The 17,270-nt window shown below is 39.6% G+C and overlaps 1 protein-coding gene across 4 annotated transcripts in view; it reads right to left on the bottom strand.

The window, feature by feature from the left end:
• pfkpa (phosphofructokinase, platelet a) overlaps window positions 1-6,964 on the bottom strand; it is a 31,563-nt gene extending 24,599 nt beyond the window's left edge. For 2 of the 4 annotated variants that reach the window (XM_061064950.1, XM_061064949.1), the window contains exons 1-5: window positions 6,713-6,964; window positions 2,813-2,886; window positions 1,664-1,741; window positions 697-886; window positions 103-268 (exon numbers count right to left, since the gene is read on the bottom strand). In XM_061064950.1, the coding sequence (XP_060920933.1) occupies window positions 103-268; window positions 697-886; window positions 1,664-1,741; window positions 2,813-2,886; window positions 6,713-6,806 (602 nt within the window). In that variant the 5' untranslated portion in view covers window positions 6,807-6,964. The remainder of the gene's footprint in view (window positions 1-102; window positions 269-696; window positions 887-1,663; window positions 1,742-2,812; window positions 2,887-6,712) is intronic. The other 2 variants (XM_061064948.1, XM_061064947.1) reach the window with 2 other exon arrangements.
• Between the last annotated feature and the right edge of the window lie 10,306 nt (window positions 6,965-17,270).

Genomic DNA, 17,270 nt, shown 5'->3' with positions numbered 1-17,270 from the left:
ATAGTCTGAAGTCTTTACTGTTCCTTTGCCTGGAAATAAAAAGTTGGAAGAAAGTGACAAAACGTATAAAAATTACAGAAAAAATATGAATTCCCCCCTCACCTCTGTGCAGTTGTCATGATTGCGTCCACCACCTCGATGATTCTGTGCAGAGCCGAGTCGGTGCCGATTGTCATGTCAGTTCCACAGAAGTCGTTATCAATAGAGCCGACCATCCCCACGATGTGGAGGGCCGAATACTTCTGAACGGCATCGGCTTCGATCAAGCCTGAAAGGATGCAGAAGTAATGCAAAGAAAAAATGTTAACGATACATTTTAGACGGCGACTCAAGGTTTCTTCTTGGGAAAATATAACAAAATGAGCAGCAAGAGGAAGTGCTGAGCTCAGGGGACAAACTAAGAAACACTGAGTCTGAAATGGAAACGAGGAGAATCTGCGGGTTGCAGAAAAAAAAGGCGTCAACATCTGGTAACACAGCATGACATCATTTACAAACCGCAGAGTTAGTGACCTCAGCCTGAAGCATGATGGTCTAATAGAGACAGAGTACGTGGGATGTGTGAAATATCTAACCTACAAACAGTAAGTGTGGAAACAGATTTAGACTAACCACACAGCACCACACGCTGAGTTTGCAGAGTTTTAACCAGAGTCAGCGCACCATAAATTAAAAGAATAAGATTAGAGACGGCACCTTGCTCCACCAGCTCCGTCAGCAGCCCACTCCACTCCTCCCTGAAGAGATTTGCTCCCGTCAGACTTCCATCTCCTCCAATCACACACAGGTTGGTGATGCCGTGCTGCACCAGGTTGTGAGCTGCCTTCAGGCGTCCCTCGTGGCTGCGAAACTCTTTACAGCGGGCACTGCCGATAACAGTTCCACCCTGAAGATGACAGGTGTCAACATTTCTTAAGCCCAATTGACATGGGACTTTTTTTTCTTATTGCTAATGTGTCTCATCGCTTCTCTCTCTCTCTTACTTCTCAAAGGAGGCTGCAGGAGCTGAATCAGTGGAATGAGAAATACTTGGTTGTGAAGGCAGAGTCCGAGGACATTTTGCTTAACTATGACTTGAAGCACATCCTGTATATGCTGCCAAACAGACTTTATCATGATTACTGAAGCTGCTTTTCCATCTGTACCTGTGTTAGACTAGCAGCAAATTGCTGAGGAATTATTGATTTTGGAGATGCTGTGGTCATAGCTTTCATCACACCCCTAAAAAGCCGACTTCACTATTCAACACGTCTTTTGTCCTTACTCAAAAATCCAGAGGATGCATTTAAATAAAGAAGATTCTCCAGGATGAAGAAGGAGTAAGGAACATACATTAGCATAGTACCCAAAATAACTCTGCATATATTTATACCTTGCAGCAGTTTTCTGTTCAGCGTCTGGCTTGGGGATAATGTGTAAACACAGCTGATAAACACACTGTGGCCACAGGGATGTTAGGACAGGAACCACAAAACAGCCTTATCTGTTTACTGCATGACTCGTATGTTCCTCATTATGCCTCCTGCAACTCGTACTCACTTCCATGACTTTTAATTTCAAGTTATTTGTAATGCAGAGCTCGTGAAAGTAAATCCATGGTTGAGTGACACCCGTACAGTAATTGCATTAGATGTGTGGAATGCAGCCCTTAATAATAACTCACCACTTGGAGCATGCTGGAGACACTTTCCCATGTGGCTTCCTTTATGTTCTCTCCACCGTCCACCATACCCTGATATCCCTGATGAAAAAAAATCATAGTTGTTTGTAAATAAACACCGGAGATTTCCAATCAAGTTAAAGCTACAATCAGATATGTTCTTGTATTATTAAAGGGTTTAATACAGACTCTTAAACTCTGTTCATCCTCATCGTGTCCTGCGGAAGTGTGAAGAAGAACACCCTAAGCACCTGAGTGGGTGGCATGTTTCGTACAGTACGAGGCTTCTGCTAAAGCCTCAAGTCAGTTATGTAACATCGCACTGCGTGAGGAGGTTCATGTCACAGATGTGCAGGGAGAAGAGGATGAGCATGCAGAGCTCGGCCGTTGCCTGAGCTCCTTTAACATCTGCTGTGTGAAAAATAAACATCCCTCTGTTTACAGAACCAGAACTATAGAACCGCCATTTTTACATCTGTTTACTGACGAAGAGGATGAAGACTCTAAATTAAAGTCTGCCATTAACTGCTTGTATCGGACAGAAATCTCCTCCGCTGCCACTACTGTATGTTTTATGTAACCAAATGTTGTACATTTTAACCTGTCTGTTTACACAAAGGCCCAACTGGGGACACGAGTTGGAAATTAGCAATAGCTATATACTCTTTATGCAGCACATCAGTTTCATGCTTTGTATGAAATTATGTTAAAGTGCATTGTCCCTATTAAAATAAATAAATTCAATTCAAATTCAATACTTGAAGCCCTTTTCTGCAACCCCGCCGTAACAAAGCTCCACCATAATTACGCCACACACAGTCAGACATGCACACACACACAGCGCTGTCCTCCCCCGCTGGCTCTGCCGATCTAGTCGCTCCCCTGTAACGCCTCTGTTACTACCTCTGAAGGCGGCACAGAGGGGGATCTCGTCATTTAACTTTTACTTTATTAATCCAGGAGGGAAATTCTAGTTTACACTCTCCGTCTACGCATGAGGCACGCCAGAGGGTTCGGTGCCTTGCTCAAGGACACCTCGACAATATTCTGTAAGTGACCTGGCACGATCAACTTTCAATTGAAGCTTTGTGAGATTCTGGTGGTTTGAAAATCTTGTGTCGTTTCAACCTTTAACACAAAGTTTGGGCTCACCTCATGAATGAAATAAACTTTTGCTCCCACATATAAACCCATTCGAACTACAGCACGGACAGCAGCATTCATCCCTGGAAAAAAAAGAGAGAAAAGATTCAGAAAATTTTGATAAAACATGCTTTCATACAGCTTTGCAGTGAGTAGGGGGATAAAAAAAAAGTTGTGCATTGAAGATGGGGAAATGCTCTTCAACTGTAGCAAATTGTTGTAAAAATCCTGATTTGCATGGATATTTATTTAATCTCTATCCCTGTAAAACTTTAATTTCCTCTCTCTAATTTATTGGTCTTGAATGTGCAGCATATCTGTGTTTATACTGTCTATCAACAAACTTTCTTTCTACCCAGAGCTCAGCCCAACACACTGCCATGTTTAGTCAAAAGCTCTCCCAGCTCCTCCCGCAGCCTCCCAGTTACTTTGTGGTTAGTCCATGTGAACTCAGTAACCAATAGTGCACTGCTCTGTGACTTGAATGTCAATGGCAGGAAAGCTAAAGCCCAGACAGCAGGGATAATAGGTAACGCTTTACACAGACAGGGCTGACAGGAACTTGGCTGTCTAGAAGAGATGTAAACAAGAGAAAGGAATGAGTTTCTTTTTTCTCTGCAAAAAAAACTGCTGCAAGCTCTAGTGGTAGCCGAGCTGTGCTGTTATGTAGCGAGACAGATTTTAGGGACCTGACACGGCTGAGAAGAAAGCAGTGAAAGTGAAAAAGACAGCTGAACTCAGACGGTTAACCGTACTGGAAAGTAAAAACTCCTTTAAGTTGAGATTTCTTCAAACATGGGCACTCATAGCCTTTTGAAAGTGGCCGATTATTTAACATACTGTCGAGTACAAACAGCCCATGGCCCTTTTGTCTGGCTACATAACTGTCTTTAAATGAACAGCCTGGTTTTATCACCAACAGAGGCAACAAAGCCAGTTTAGAGTGAGAGGGTCAGACAGAACATCGAGAAAATATCAAAGACATGCATCCTTTATGTTTCTTGTTCTACTTTTTAGTGGAAAGTCATCAGGTTCGTCCCTCTCTTTCTGCAGGACTGACACTTTCCCGTGGAGAGGTAGTGAAAAGACTAAGCCAAGGCTACACAATACCCTCTGACACAGACATTCAGCTCCTGTCATGCATGCCACAGCCTCATTACTTTCTCTGGGGCCAACTCCATGTGTTTTTTTTCCTCTGTGTGTGTGTGTGTTCATGTGTGTGCCACAAAGGAACCTGTCGAATACCAATTAATTTCTTGTGAGTCACAGAGAGCATTAGTGTACATACGCTTTCTGGAAAGTAGCAATTACATTTATCACAGTCAAACTTCATGTTAACAGAGACTGCAGAAATTAGAGGATGCATGTTAACGACAACCTGCAGGATGTTTGTGTTAGACCTTTTGACATGTCACAGAGGGGAAAACACAGGTGTAGTCAATAAACTTAAAGATGGTTGAATTCCATTTAGCTGCTTCTATTTTGTATGATTTAGTTAGGGACGAGTAAACAGCTAACAGGACGCTTGGGTTGTGTCTGAAATCGCACACCAGTGTTTCCCACACATGGAGGGTACCTGGGCGGGCCCACGCACACGAGAATTCAGCTTTAAATGCATTTTAAAACTTTTAGGACCTCTGTCAACCTGTCAGTCCTGAATGTTTCTGCATGAAAACAGTTTGATTTGTGTTTACAGACGATGGCCCGGTGCCTCTCATCATCGAGAGGTAAAACTAACTTTGTTCAAAATCCTTAAATCTTCATGAAAACAGCTTATAGGTTTCAGTAAAAATTACCCCCAAATAAAAACTTTTCTGTGTTCCTGTGTTGACGCTGCCCCTCTCGTCCGTCTGAGAGCAGTCCAGCGCCACTTTCCGCCAGCAAAAAGCTTGATGGTCTGCAATGCATGATGGTCTGAAGGTCACTTCATCCTGGTTTGTGTTGAACAATGCACAGCCCCTTTTTAGGCTCATATATAAGTGTCTCTGTCGGCTAATGTTCAGTTTTTGCTTATTGTGGTTTTATGTAAATCTGTATGTGTGTACCACCAACCTGCCAAAGGATTACAGATGGAAATCAGCCTTTGGCTACCACTGATTTTCACAATGCATTGTGGGATACAATGAGTGCACTAAATATAGGGTATGATAATGCTCACGGCAAACTGGTGTATGTAATGCACCATAAAGTGAGTAGTGTGTGATATCGGACATAGCCTTGGAAACAGCTGTCAATATCATTAGTAACACCTGTACTTTATAATATTACGACTCACTTCCTGCAGTTTCTGTTTGCATAATTTTTTTACTGCGGTGAACACTGAAGCAGCTGCCCTCACCAAGAACATATTTTAACTTTGTATGCAGTTTGCATAAAAGGGGGGACATGCTACAACATCACAATGTTGCAACCTGAATTTATCACTCATTTTCTTTACCTGCCACTTTTATTAGAGATGCTAATCCATGCTACACTCGATTGAAGAGACTCAGAGTAAAGCACTTTAAGCACACAGCCTATCACTGTGTGTGTAGGTTCTCAGTCTCATAGCTTATCACTGTAAACACTGACATGAGGAGGGGCCTCGTTTAGGACTGCCTGACTCTGCTCATAACGTCAGAGTGGAACAAGCAGGAGACCAGGATTCAGTTTACGTTGACTGTCGTCACAAACCCTTCCTGTTGAGTTACTTTTATTTACCTGCCACCATGACTGGTAACAGAACTGGTCAGCTGAGCAAATATACCCGTCACCGCAAACAAAACCTGTATTTGGCAGGTGGTAATTTCCAATCCTGCAAAGAGCATGTCAGTATTTTTAAGAAAAAAAAGAATGACCAGTAGATTTTTGAATCCACCCGTCAGTGGCAGGAAGGCGAAAAAGTTAATTTCCAGCCCTGATTTTAACATTCCTGTATTTTTGGCATATTGAACACAGATTAAAATTGCTTAGTATATAAACTGCAGTTCTGAAAAGAGACTGCAGTCAAACTGTTTAACATCAACAAAATAAAAACAAGAGATTTTTCTACAGTTTAATAGACAAATATTCAATGAAGAAAAGGATATATTTCAAACATCTTAGTTTGAGTGGTTTTATAGGTGAAAATAATTTGTGTTTTAACATTTTTATTACGTTTATTTGTGGAAAAAATACTCCTCAACTCTGCAGAAGCAAAACCATTTAATCAATGAAGCACTTAATGGTAATGAAATGTGGTCCTCTGGCATGTTGGTGGTGGGTGTGTGTTGTACGTGAAGTAGTGTGTCGGTCAAATGAAGAGACGAGCCGGTGAACACGTCACCAGGGTTTCCTCCGTGACGTCACGCAGTACTGATCGGGAGAGCCGGAGCAGAGAGCTGTATGCGGCTCATCACGTACACAGGATACAAGACATCCACCTCTGACCCCCTCTCACTGCTACCACAACCTCCACTTGTATATCATTAATAATAACATGTTAAGATGCTGAACTGTGGACGACCAGCTGCACGGTGAAAACCCGCAATGCAGACTGTCACTTTTTCATCAAAGTTACTTAAAGGGAGATTAAACTCGTGGCTAAAAGTGTTCGTTGTAATGGAAAAAAAGCTGAAACTTTCTGTCCTCTACGCAGGAAAAAGATGCCACAGCTCGACCTTGCGGTCTCTTTGAAACATCTGCCTTCAGATCAATGACACTGAAGGATGCTGCCGCTAGCTAGTTAGCATCAGGTTAGCATGCTAGCTGGTGGGCTTCAACGTACTGTCACGACCTTACACGTTTAAATACATTCTGCCCGCTGTTAAACACTTTGTTATAAGAAACCCCTCATCCCCTCAGTGGCAGGACATGATCCAGTAGCTGGAGAGGGGGTATTTTCGCCCTCTACGGGCCTGTCCTCACTCATACACTGAGAACATTGTTTACCTTGAGCATCTCCTCCGCTCGTCAGAACCGCGATAGCTTTCCCCGCTCCCGACAGGTTCTCAAAGAAGATCTTCTTGCTGTCTGGCTGCGCCATTTTCACAGCTTTTCAGTTTAGTCCCTATTCCAATGCGATAAAATAACACAACAGGACCCGCAAGAGTATAAAAATTGTGCTGAAATGATGAAGGGCAACGCGCGTCCGCCCCCTCTATCTATGAATGCCCGCTATGCTCTTCTGTCTGCTCCCTGTTCCGCATCTATTCGTTGATTTGCATGGCGCGTGATTGACACCGACGTTATCCAATAGCATTTAAGTTCAGGGAGTTTGCCTCTGACTTTTAACCAATAGGAAGACAGGTGGATGATATGTGGGCGGGGCACACAGCAGGAGGATGCCAGTGCAGATCTTCACTTATCAGTGATGTTTCTGTTTTACTGTATTTACGAGTAGTGTTACAACTAGAAACATTACAAAACTGTCAATTCTTGAGAGATATAAAAATAACACAAGAATAGAAAGAAAAATATATTTTACATTGTTTTAATATAAGTTTATTACATTCCTCAACCAAACAAAACAACTACATTAAATACCACCATAACATATCAAGTCCCACTAGGACCAACATGCAGAACTAACAAAAAAATTTATCATGGCCTGGATTGAATCCAGGCGAATCCATCCTGAAAAACACACAAAGAAAACAACGTTGTTGCTGCTCTTTTTATTTTTTTCACAAATTTGTGTAACTGTAAAAAGCATTTTTTATGCTTTTATTGTGTGCATTTCTTACTTACTCATCACTCGCTGTCTAAAAACTTTTTTTTATGTTGTTTACAAAGACGAATAAATATACAGCCAATTATTATTTGTAAAGATGGCCTGATGAATACATGGCCTCTCGAGTGTCTTAGTGGTTAAAAGAGACGTAGCAATCAAAATTTAAAAGATTAAAGCACATTTACTTTGATATAATTACAAAAGATGGTACAGTAAAATGACAAAAGGGATATACATAAGACATGAACCCAAACACTCAAGCCTCTGAAAGACAAACAGTCAATAAAGATTAAACCTAAGACAATAGTAAACAGTAAAGTCGTTCTTGAAAGCTGACTTGGATGTAATCCTGTTTTGATGTTTATGCAGTGTTAGAATTGTTCTAAAATTTAAAAAGGACATCTGGTTGAATGCCTTATGGTAAATTTTGCTCAAGGGTCCGATTTCAACCGACCTATTGTTTAGAAATGCATTACTGAAACAATCCACTGCAGCCCGAATGACGAGGAAATGTGCTTATTGCAGTTATCAGCCTTAAAGCCTTTAAGCCTTTGACTTGATCCAGATCTAGTTCCATTTTTCCAAGCTGAAAAACAAACAGAGAAAAAGATTGATTACTGTGCTTTTAGCTCTTTTGCTGCTTTGTGTTTCTGCACATTTGCTTAAAATCTCTTCCAATCCTAAAACATGCAATGAATGAACAGATCACTGAGCAGCGAGGTTTTGGCTCACTGTCTCCATCTAGTGGCAAGACGAGCAAATTACAGGTACCAAACTTGCTGCTTTAACAGACTCATTATTGTCTTGGGGCTGAACGGTGATGCTGTGTAGTGCTGTTGTCTCACAGAAAGAAGGTTCCATCATATCACCAGACCAAACCGTGTTCATGAAAAAACCGACACTCCTTCTCTAACATTCGCCGACTTCTCAATATTCTTTCCTCTCCAGCATCAAGTGAGACAGCTGAAGTGGTGGTTTCTCTGGATGCGGAAAAAGCATTTGATAGAGTGGAGTGGGGGTACCTGTTCGAGGTGCTTAAGAGATTTTGCATCGGGTCCAAATTTATATCCTGGATAACGCTTTTATATTCATCACCTAAGGCCTCCGTAAGCACTAATGGGCTGAAGTCTCAATATTTTAAACTCAGCAGAGGTTCGCGCCAAGGGTGTCCTCTGAGCCCGTTGTTGTTCGCAACTGCGATAGAACCCCTATGGATTGCACTTAAATCCGCCAGTTTTAGTCAAGGTATCCTTAGATGTGGCTCGGAACACACACGTTCTCTTTATGCGGATTATTTATTATTGTTTATCTCTGATCCGATATCTACGATTCCCCAGACAATCAAGCCACTAAATAGGTTTGGATCTTTCTCAGGTTATAAACTTAACTTTTCCAAAAGCAAATACTTCCCTGTAAACAATCTAGCCTTTCAGATCCCTGATAGGCACCTCCCCTTTAAGATGTCTAGAAATCAGTTTTAAATACTTACTTACATACTACGTGAATATTTGTCGAAAACTACCAGACCTTTACAAAAGGAATTTTCCTCCCTTAATTGATCAGCTCAAAAAGGACTTGGGAAGGTGGAACAGCTTACAATTATCCCTTTCTGGAAGGGTTAACTGTGTAAAAATGAATGTGTTTTCTGTATCTCTTCCAATGTCTTCCAGTCTTCTTGCCTAAATCCTTTTTTTTGTGCAATAGATAAACTAATTACCTCCTTCCTTTGGAAAGGCAAGACCCCCAGGATCAGGAGAGAGTTCCTACAAAGGCAGATATCTGCAGGTGGATTGGCACTACCTGATTTAAGGAACTATTACTGGGCAACTAATATTCATAAAATTTCACTCTGCGTCCAGGAACCAACATTAAACTGGTGTGAACTTGAAGCCAAATCCTGCCCCTCTTCCTCACTCTTGGCTATGCTAACATCAAAACTTCCCATACGACCAACCCAATTTACGGGTAATCCAATCGTCACTTTCACTTTAAAAATCTGGACTCAATTTAGACTGGCCTTTGGGCTCCAGGGATTATCTAACCATAGTAATTTATGTGTCTATGTGTGTGTGTGCATGTCTGCGTGTGTATATGTATGGGTGGGGAGGGGGGGTATGTGACATGTTACCCAAAAAAAAAAAATGTCCTTAATGATTATTGGATCAAGATACTTGTCAAATTAATAAAGAGATATTTAAAAAGAAAGAAGGTTCCAGGGTTGAATCCCCGGGGGTTCTTTCCGGGTACTCCGGCTTCCTACCGCAGTCCAAAGACATGCTCGTTAGGTTAATTGGGGACTCTTAATTGCCAGTAGGTGTGAATGTGAGTGGGTGTGGAAGAACCTATGAGAGTTATCAGAGAAATCTGATAAATAAATCCTTAATATTTCAGCTCTGCAATAACAGAGATTAAAGTATCAGAATATGAGAGAACACGTCGAGGTATCTCAGAGACTAATGAAGTTTAGTGTGACAACAATAATAATACATTATTTCTGCATCATGACAAATGCATAATAACCAAATGTAATGTATTAATGTCTGCATTCTTACAGTTAAAATCAGGGTAACACTTTATAATAACCATCATCTATAAAGGGTAAATAAGGGTAAATAGATAGTAAATTAACCATTAGTTAATAGTTATTTACTGTTAACAAACAATGAAATGATAGTTAATAATGTTTGCTAATGATTTGTAATGCTATAATTTCTGTTATGTTAACAGTTTATTGATGCACACATTATAACATTTCATACACTTTATAAAGTGTTTGTTAATGATGACCAAATGATTTATAAACCTTTAAGAGATGGTTTATAAAACATCTATAAACATTACAGAGACACATGGATCAGATATTTGTTCATGGTTTGTAAATATTTTATAAAGCATCTATTAACATTATTTGGATGGTTATTATAAAGTTGGAACTGAAGATTATAATCCCTTACTGATACTTTGTAAAGCATCTATAAATATGTTTTAGATAGATAATGAATATTTTATCAATGATTAATAATTGGTTTATAAACCATCTACAAGCATTATCTGGATGGTTATTGTAAAGTTGGAACTGAAGATTATAATACTTTGTAAATGGTTAATAAATAATGTGTAGAGCACCTATAAACATTATTTGGATGGTTATTATAAAGTTGGAATTGATGTTTATAAAACTAACAATTGTTTTATACATGGTTTGTAAACCATTCATAAACAATATGTGAATGACTATTCTAAAGTTGCAACTAATGCTTGTAATATTTATACAGGGGTGCAAACTCAAATCTTCCCGGGGGCATGGTCCCCCGGGTCCCCCGGGAATGATTTTTTTTAAATATCAACTCTAAAGTGTTAATTTACAGACGATTTTTAGCATTCAGACTAAAGAAGCAGTGCAAACAATAAGAAAAACACAAGTGCTTGTCGATATCTATGTTCTGATCTAACTGTTTGATAAAGCTTCAGTGAAACATGAAACACACATGCTTCCAACATTCAGTCCCTTTTTATAAATGGGATGAATTTGCAGAACAGGGCTTACCATGTTCCACTAAGGGGTGATGTGAAGGGCAGTCACTATGCAAGTAGCTCTCAGAGCAAGAGTCTGAGAGAACATAATACAGTCATCAAGTATGACAATATTGTATCTTCTATCATTAAATATGCAACATTATCAATATATGAACCTAATGTTTTGCTCCAGCTGATTCTCATTAAGTTTATATTCCCTCTCTTATTACATGTGTTGACCAACTGTCACTTGTCAATGTTGCCTGAGATAATAATGAACCAGAAAGCTGTATGAAGTTACCTTCAGCTAGCACACATTTCTCTCAACATCTGTAGCCTACCTATGGCTACCAAACAGTAAATATTATCAGACAGGATGTTTAACAGAAAGGCTGGCTTGCTAGCCAGACTTCGAATCTTCCCACAGTGTTTTCACGGGAAAATAACGTTATGTAAATTAGCCATGTGCTGCACATTACGACTCATTGAATCAGGTTTCATGCTTCTCACGGTCGGCGCGGCGATATTGCGCATGGTCGGCGAGAGGAGGGTCTGCGGAGGGTCTGAGCACCCAGCCGCGCACCTCCAAGATTTTGTAACAACGCAGACGAGTTCGTGCAGACCGCGTTGCATTGCGTTGATAAAAAGTCAAAATGATGAGATAAAAAGTCAAAATGATGAGATAAAAAGTCAAAATGATGAGATGAAAAGTTAATGCACTCCAAAATAAATAAAGTCTTTTTTGCATTTTAGGGTTGCATCATGTCCACTCTGGTGGAAATTTCTGTAACTTCTTCAGAATTATGAATTTAAGATAAAATAATGTCACCTTGCATGTCCTAAAATTGCAAATTGCATTTAAAACGGGTTACCTGATATTATAATTCATCCATGGAAGGGTTAATATGGGCAACAAAAAAAATCTCAATAAATCTGTGGGGAAAGTTATATGCTACATGCAAAGTGTGTTTTCATGGTCAGAAGACTAGAAAAGTGCTGCGAGTCCAGTCCATTTACCATTTTTTAAATATTGTATGTTTACCAAACCAAGACTATTAAGTGCTTGCTCTTTAAAAACACTTTGGTATGTTTTTGTTGTAAAGGAGATAACACTTTAGGTGTGTTACTTGTGCATTTGACTTTAAGTGAGGCTTTACATCAATTTAAAGACTAAAAGATTGGGGGGGATTTGACAAAAAAAAACAATTGGCTAAAAATAAATTCCAGTTTTATGTATTTAAAAAAATGAATATTGTAGATTTAAATAGCCTACATTCAAATAAATAATGTGTAGGCTACTTAACATCTCCATAGTAACCCAGGTTGCCAGGAGACGATTCTAAAATTAAGTAATTCGAACAAAAACAAAGTCAAAGTACTTTGAAACAAATCTCAGTGAGAGACAGCAGCAAATATTCACAGTGGTTTCAAAGTTTCATATTTTGGAGGATTTCTTCACAAAAGATCTTCATCGAAAACGTTTCTCCTCCTCAACAAGTGTTTGAGCATGCAGGACGTAAGATTGATTCTTTGAATAAAACTAGATCGACACGATCACACGTTTAAAGTTCAATAAGATAACAAGAGGTTTTTAAGACTATTCACTTTTTATCACAAACAAATATGAAAACATGAAATAAATTAAATATTAAAATATATACATAATAATGTCAGCAGCTGCTTCTGTCGTGATCTTTATAAAAACTAAATGATTTTCTATCAGACCTTAACTGTTTTAAAACTCAAATAGTCTATTTCATTTATATTGTGTTGAGAAAGAAACAGTGAAAGTAGTTTGGTTCAGGAACTTTAAGTTTGATCCTGAATGAATCTATGTGAGTGCAAACTTTAATAACACATTAAACCAACAATATATAGATATTAAAAAAATACTTTCTACTGTAAATACTCATAGAAATGTGACTTTGAATCATTTAATGAAGAATTATTGATTGTTGGTCATAACTTTATAGTGTGAGGATGTGAGGACTTTATTTTTTAGAAAATTCTTCAGTTTATCAGAGGTTTACATTTTGGGATTGTTTCTGTCTTTTAGACGAACCAGCGATTCAGGATGGCCTACACCCTGGTCCAGGACCCGGACTGGTCCAGCCCGAGGGTGATCCTCAGGAGGATCCCATCTTCAGTCGGCTCTTCAGGAGGTTCATTACTGAGGTCCCCGTCTGTAACTCCTCCTCGCTCTCCCTCCTCTCCTGCAGAGGTCATTATTCTCTTGTTTCCTTTGAACTCAATAGTTGGTTTGTATTTCATCTCAAGAATGATTGAAATCTTTTTTTAAACCCTAAAGTAAATCACTGATCCTTAACAACTTGAAGTTTCAGTAAAATTCTTGTTTGTAGTTATCTGATTGTTTTATTAAATACATTAAATACTGACCTTTATTTAGAGGCTATTTAAAGTTCTATATAGAAACTCAAATATGGAACATATTCAAAAGTTACATATGAACTTTCTTTAAACCCTTGATCATTTTAACAGCTGATTCTGTCATGATCTTTTTAAAACTAAATATTTATGTTGACTTATCTTTTTACTGGTTAAAAACTGTTTTTTATTCATTTATTGTGTTGTGGAAGAAACTGTGAAAGAAGTTTGGTTCAGATAATTCATTTTCTATCCAAAATCAATCTTTGATAGGTGAAGCACATCACACCAACAATAAACATATAGGCTGACAGCCTGCCTACAAAACAATACAAATATGAATTACAGCAAATACTTGTAGAAATGTGTTTGTTTGAATGACTTAAAGGAACACTTATTGAATGTTCTTTATAACTTCAGACTTTGAATGTTGAAATGTTGGTTTGTTTCTGTCTTTAGTGCTCCCACTGGACTGTCCACGACCCGGATCAGACCAGTCTGAGGGTCCCTGCAGCAGCCAGCTCTCCAGAACCGTCTCCACCCAGGTCCCCTTCTGTTTCTCCTCCTGCCTGTCCCTCTAACTGCTTGATCCTTGACCTTCAAGTGAGCTCCTCCTCTTCTTCCTCCTCCTCTTCCTCCCCCCCTCCTCCCCTGCCTCCTCTTTCTCCTTCTCTTCCTCCTCTTCTCGCTCCTCTTCTCCCTCCTCTTCCTCCTCCCTCCTCCTCTCCCTCCTCCTCTCCCTCCTCCACTCCCTCCTTCTCTCCCTCCTCCTCTCCTTCCTCCTCTCCATCCTTCTCTCCCTCCTCTTCCTCCTCCCTCCTCCTCTCCCTCCTTCTCTCTCTCCTCCCGCCCCTCCACCCCTCTCCTTTTCTCCCTCCTTCTCTCCCTCCTCCTCTCCTTCCTTCTCTCCCTCCTTCTCTCCCTCCTTCTCTCCCTCCTCCCCTACCTCTCCTCCTCTCCCTCCTTCTCTCCCTCCTTCTCTCCCTCCTCCCCTACCTCTCCTCCTCTCCTTCCTTCTCTCCCTCCTTCTCTCCCTCCTCCTCTAGCTCCTCCACCCCCTCCTTCTCTCCCTCCTCCTCTCCCTCCTCCTCTCCTTCCTTCTCTACCTCCTTCTCTCCCTCCTCCTCTCCTTCCTTCTCTCCCTCCTTCTCTCCTTCCTTCTCTCCCTCCTTCTCTCCCTCCTTCTCTCGCTTCTCCTCTCCTTCCTTATCTCCCTCCTTTTCTCCTTCCTTCTCTCCCTCCTTCTCTCCTTCCTTCTCTCCCTCCTTCTCTCCCTCCTTCTCTCCCTCCTCTGTTAGGCATCATCAGAAGAGACCGGCTGCACGGGTGGAAGGAGAGCCTCACTGTACCTGGTATATTGTGTTGTTCTGTGTTTTAACACTGTGCTCATGGTATCAGTGTCTTTACTCACTGTACCTGGTATATTGTGTTGTTCTGTGTTTTAACACTGTGCTCATGGTATCAGTGTCTTTACTCACTGTACCTGGTATATTGTGTTGTTCTGTGTTTTAACACTGTGCTCATGGTATCAGTGTCTTTACTCACTGTACCTGGTATATTGTGTTGTTCTGTGTTTTAACACTGTGCTCATGGTATCAGTGTCTTTACTCACTGTACCTGGTATATTGTGTTGTTCTGTGTTTTAACACTGTGCTCATGGTATCAGTGTCTTTACTCACTGTACCTGGTATATTGTGTTGTTCTGTGTTTTAACACTGTGCTCATGGTATCAGTGTCTTTGCTCACTGTACCTGGTATATTGTGTTGTTCTGTGTTTTAACACTGTTACATTGTTTGGTCGTACAACTTGTCTTTTGCCAGCGCTTCGCTCCTCTTCAGCTCCACCGTCGTATTCAAACATGGTCACCTCAAAAATGTTTAATATCCTGACTCTGAATTATTTAATTAGAAGTTTATGTTTTGCTGCTGTTATCATACCCAATATGATGCAATCCTGAAATCCAACAGAGGAGTTGATCAAATTTCCAATTTCAAGTACATATTTGACAAAATATCTGTTGAAAGACATTTATGTTTTCTTTTGGAGAAAGATCCACAGTGGAGAGTAATTGTGTCTGTATTGTGTCAAACGATATCAAAACATGGAAGAAAGAAGAAACTCTTTCCATTGTCACAACCCGGCTCTGAGGCTGCAACAAAAACAGGAGTCGAAGACGAGCTCTACCAAAATAACACCACATTTATTTACAATGATCAAATGTGAGAACAAGGTGAGAGACAGCAAAATACTGAGACATGCATGAGCTGCATATGAAAATATATAAATCAGTATGAGCATCTATAAAGAGCTATATGCTGATGTTTGGAGCCGTAGTGACTGGTGGTCTTCTATATTCTGAAAAGTGTCTTAAGAGATATAGGTTTTATCTGTTTTTTATACGTGAACTTCACTACTTCTGTCTTACAGTACACTCTGTACATAGTCATGGAAGCACCCTGTGATTTCAGTGAGGTAGTATGACACATGACATATGGATACAAGGGGGTTTTGGCTACATATTAAACCCATCCTATGATTTCATTTTTGTAGGAAAATATGCAACAAATAAGGCGTTGGTACTTGGATTGGCCGGCCCACGGACTAATAGAGTTCACCGATTGGCTCACTTACGAACTCATCAAACTCACCCTAACCCAAATCACTCAAAGACAACAACAGAAAGTTAACCCTTAGTAGTGACTTGATGAGACAGCTAGATATGATTGTATTTGTTATGTTTCAATCATCTTCTTTAGGTATAAAATTATTTCTAACTATCTTTCAATAACTTTATATATTGAGTTACACCTCCACTACATGTTATTTTTAAAATAGAGGAATGTTTTTAAAATAGAGGAATGTGTCATAGTTAAACCTGGGCTACACTTAGCAATATCATCAAGCAGGCGTCCTAAAGAAACATTATATTGTTTTTTACCCAGCCATTCATTCCACTCTATCACAATCAGGTGATTGTTTATAAACCAATTATTAATCATTGATAAAATATTCATTATCTATCTAAAACATATTTATAGATGCTTTACAAAGTATTAATAAGGGATTATAATCTTCAATTCCAACTTTATAATAACCATCCAAATAATGTTAATAGACGCTTTATAAAATATTTACAAACCATGAACAAATATCTGATCCATGTGTCTCTGTAATGTTTATAGATGTTTTATAAACCATCTCTTAAAGGTTTATAAATCATTTGGTCATCATTAACAAACACTTTATAAAGTGTATGAAATGTTATAATGTGTGCATCAATAAACTGTTAACATAGCATAAATTATAGCATTACAAATCATTAGCAAACATTATTAACTATCATTTCATTGTTTGTTAACAGTAAATAACTATTAACTAATGGTTAATTAACTATCTATTTACCCTTATTTACCCTTTATAGATGATCGTTATTATAAAGTGTTACCAAAATCAGTTTAGAAAGAAGTTCTCATTATCTTAAAGGTCCCATATTATGCTTTTTCTGGTTTTATATGCTCTTTAGTGTGTTTTCCATGTGTCCTGTGCATGTTTAGGCACATCGATGTGCAAAAATTCAAAGTCCACGGAAACGCAGCTTCTCCCGCATCCTCCTGTTAGCTGTAGCATTAGCCGCATGTAACGCTCGGTTCTAGCCCCCCTCGATAAAAAATTGTCAGTCCGACGTCATTGTCAGTGTGAGATCACTGATCTAAGCCCATTGGCTCGTTGTGGCAAGCCCTGCAGCTCATGTTGCACGCCCGTTAACTTCTGTAGCACACCCACGATATGCCGTAGCCTGCGGTAGCACAGTAGTGCTAAGATGCTAATGTTTATGCTCCCCTCGGACGGAGCCAGTGGCTGCATTCCCAATATGG

The sequence above is a fragment of the Labrus mixtus genome, chromosome 19, assembly GCF_963584025.1.
Source record: "Labrus mixtus chromosome 19, fLabMix1.1, whole genome shotgun sequence".
NCBI classification, from domain to species: Eukaryota; Metazoa; Chordata; class Actinopteri; order Labriformes; family Labridae; genus Labrus; species Labrus mixtus.
Note: the sequence above shows the minus strand (reverse complement) of the source record. Positions and strands in the feature narration are given on the sequence as shown.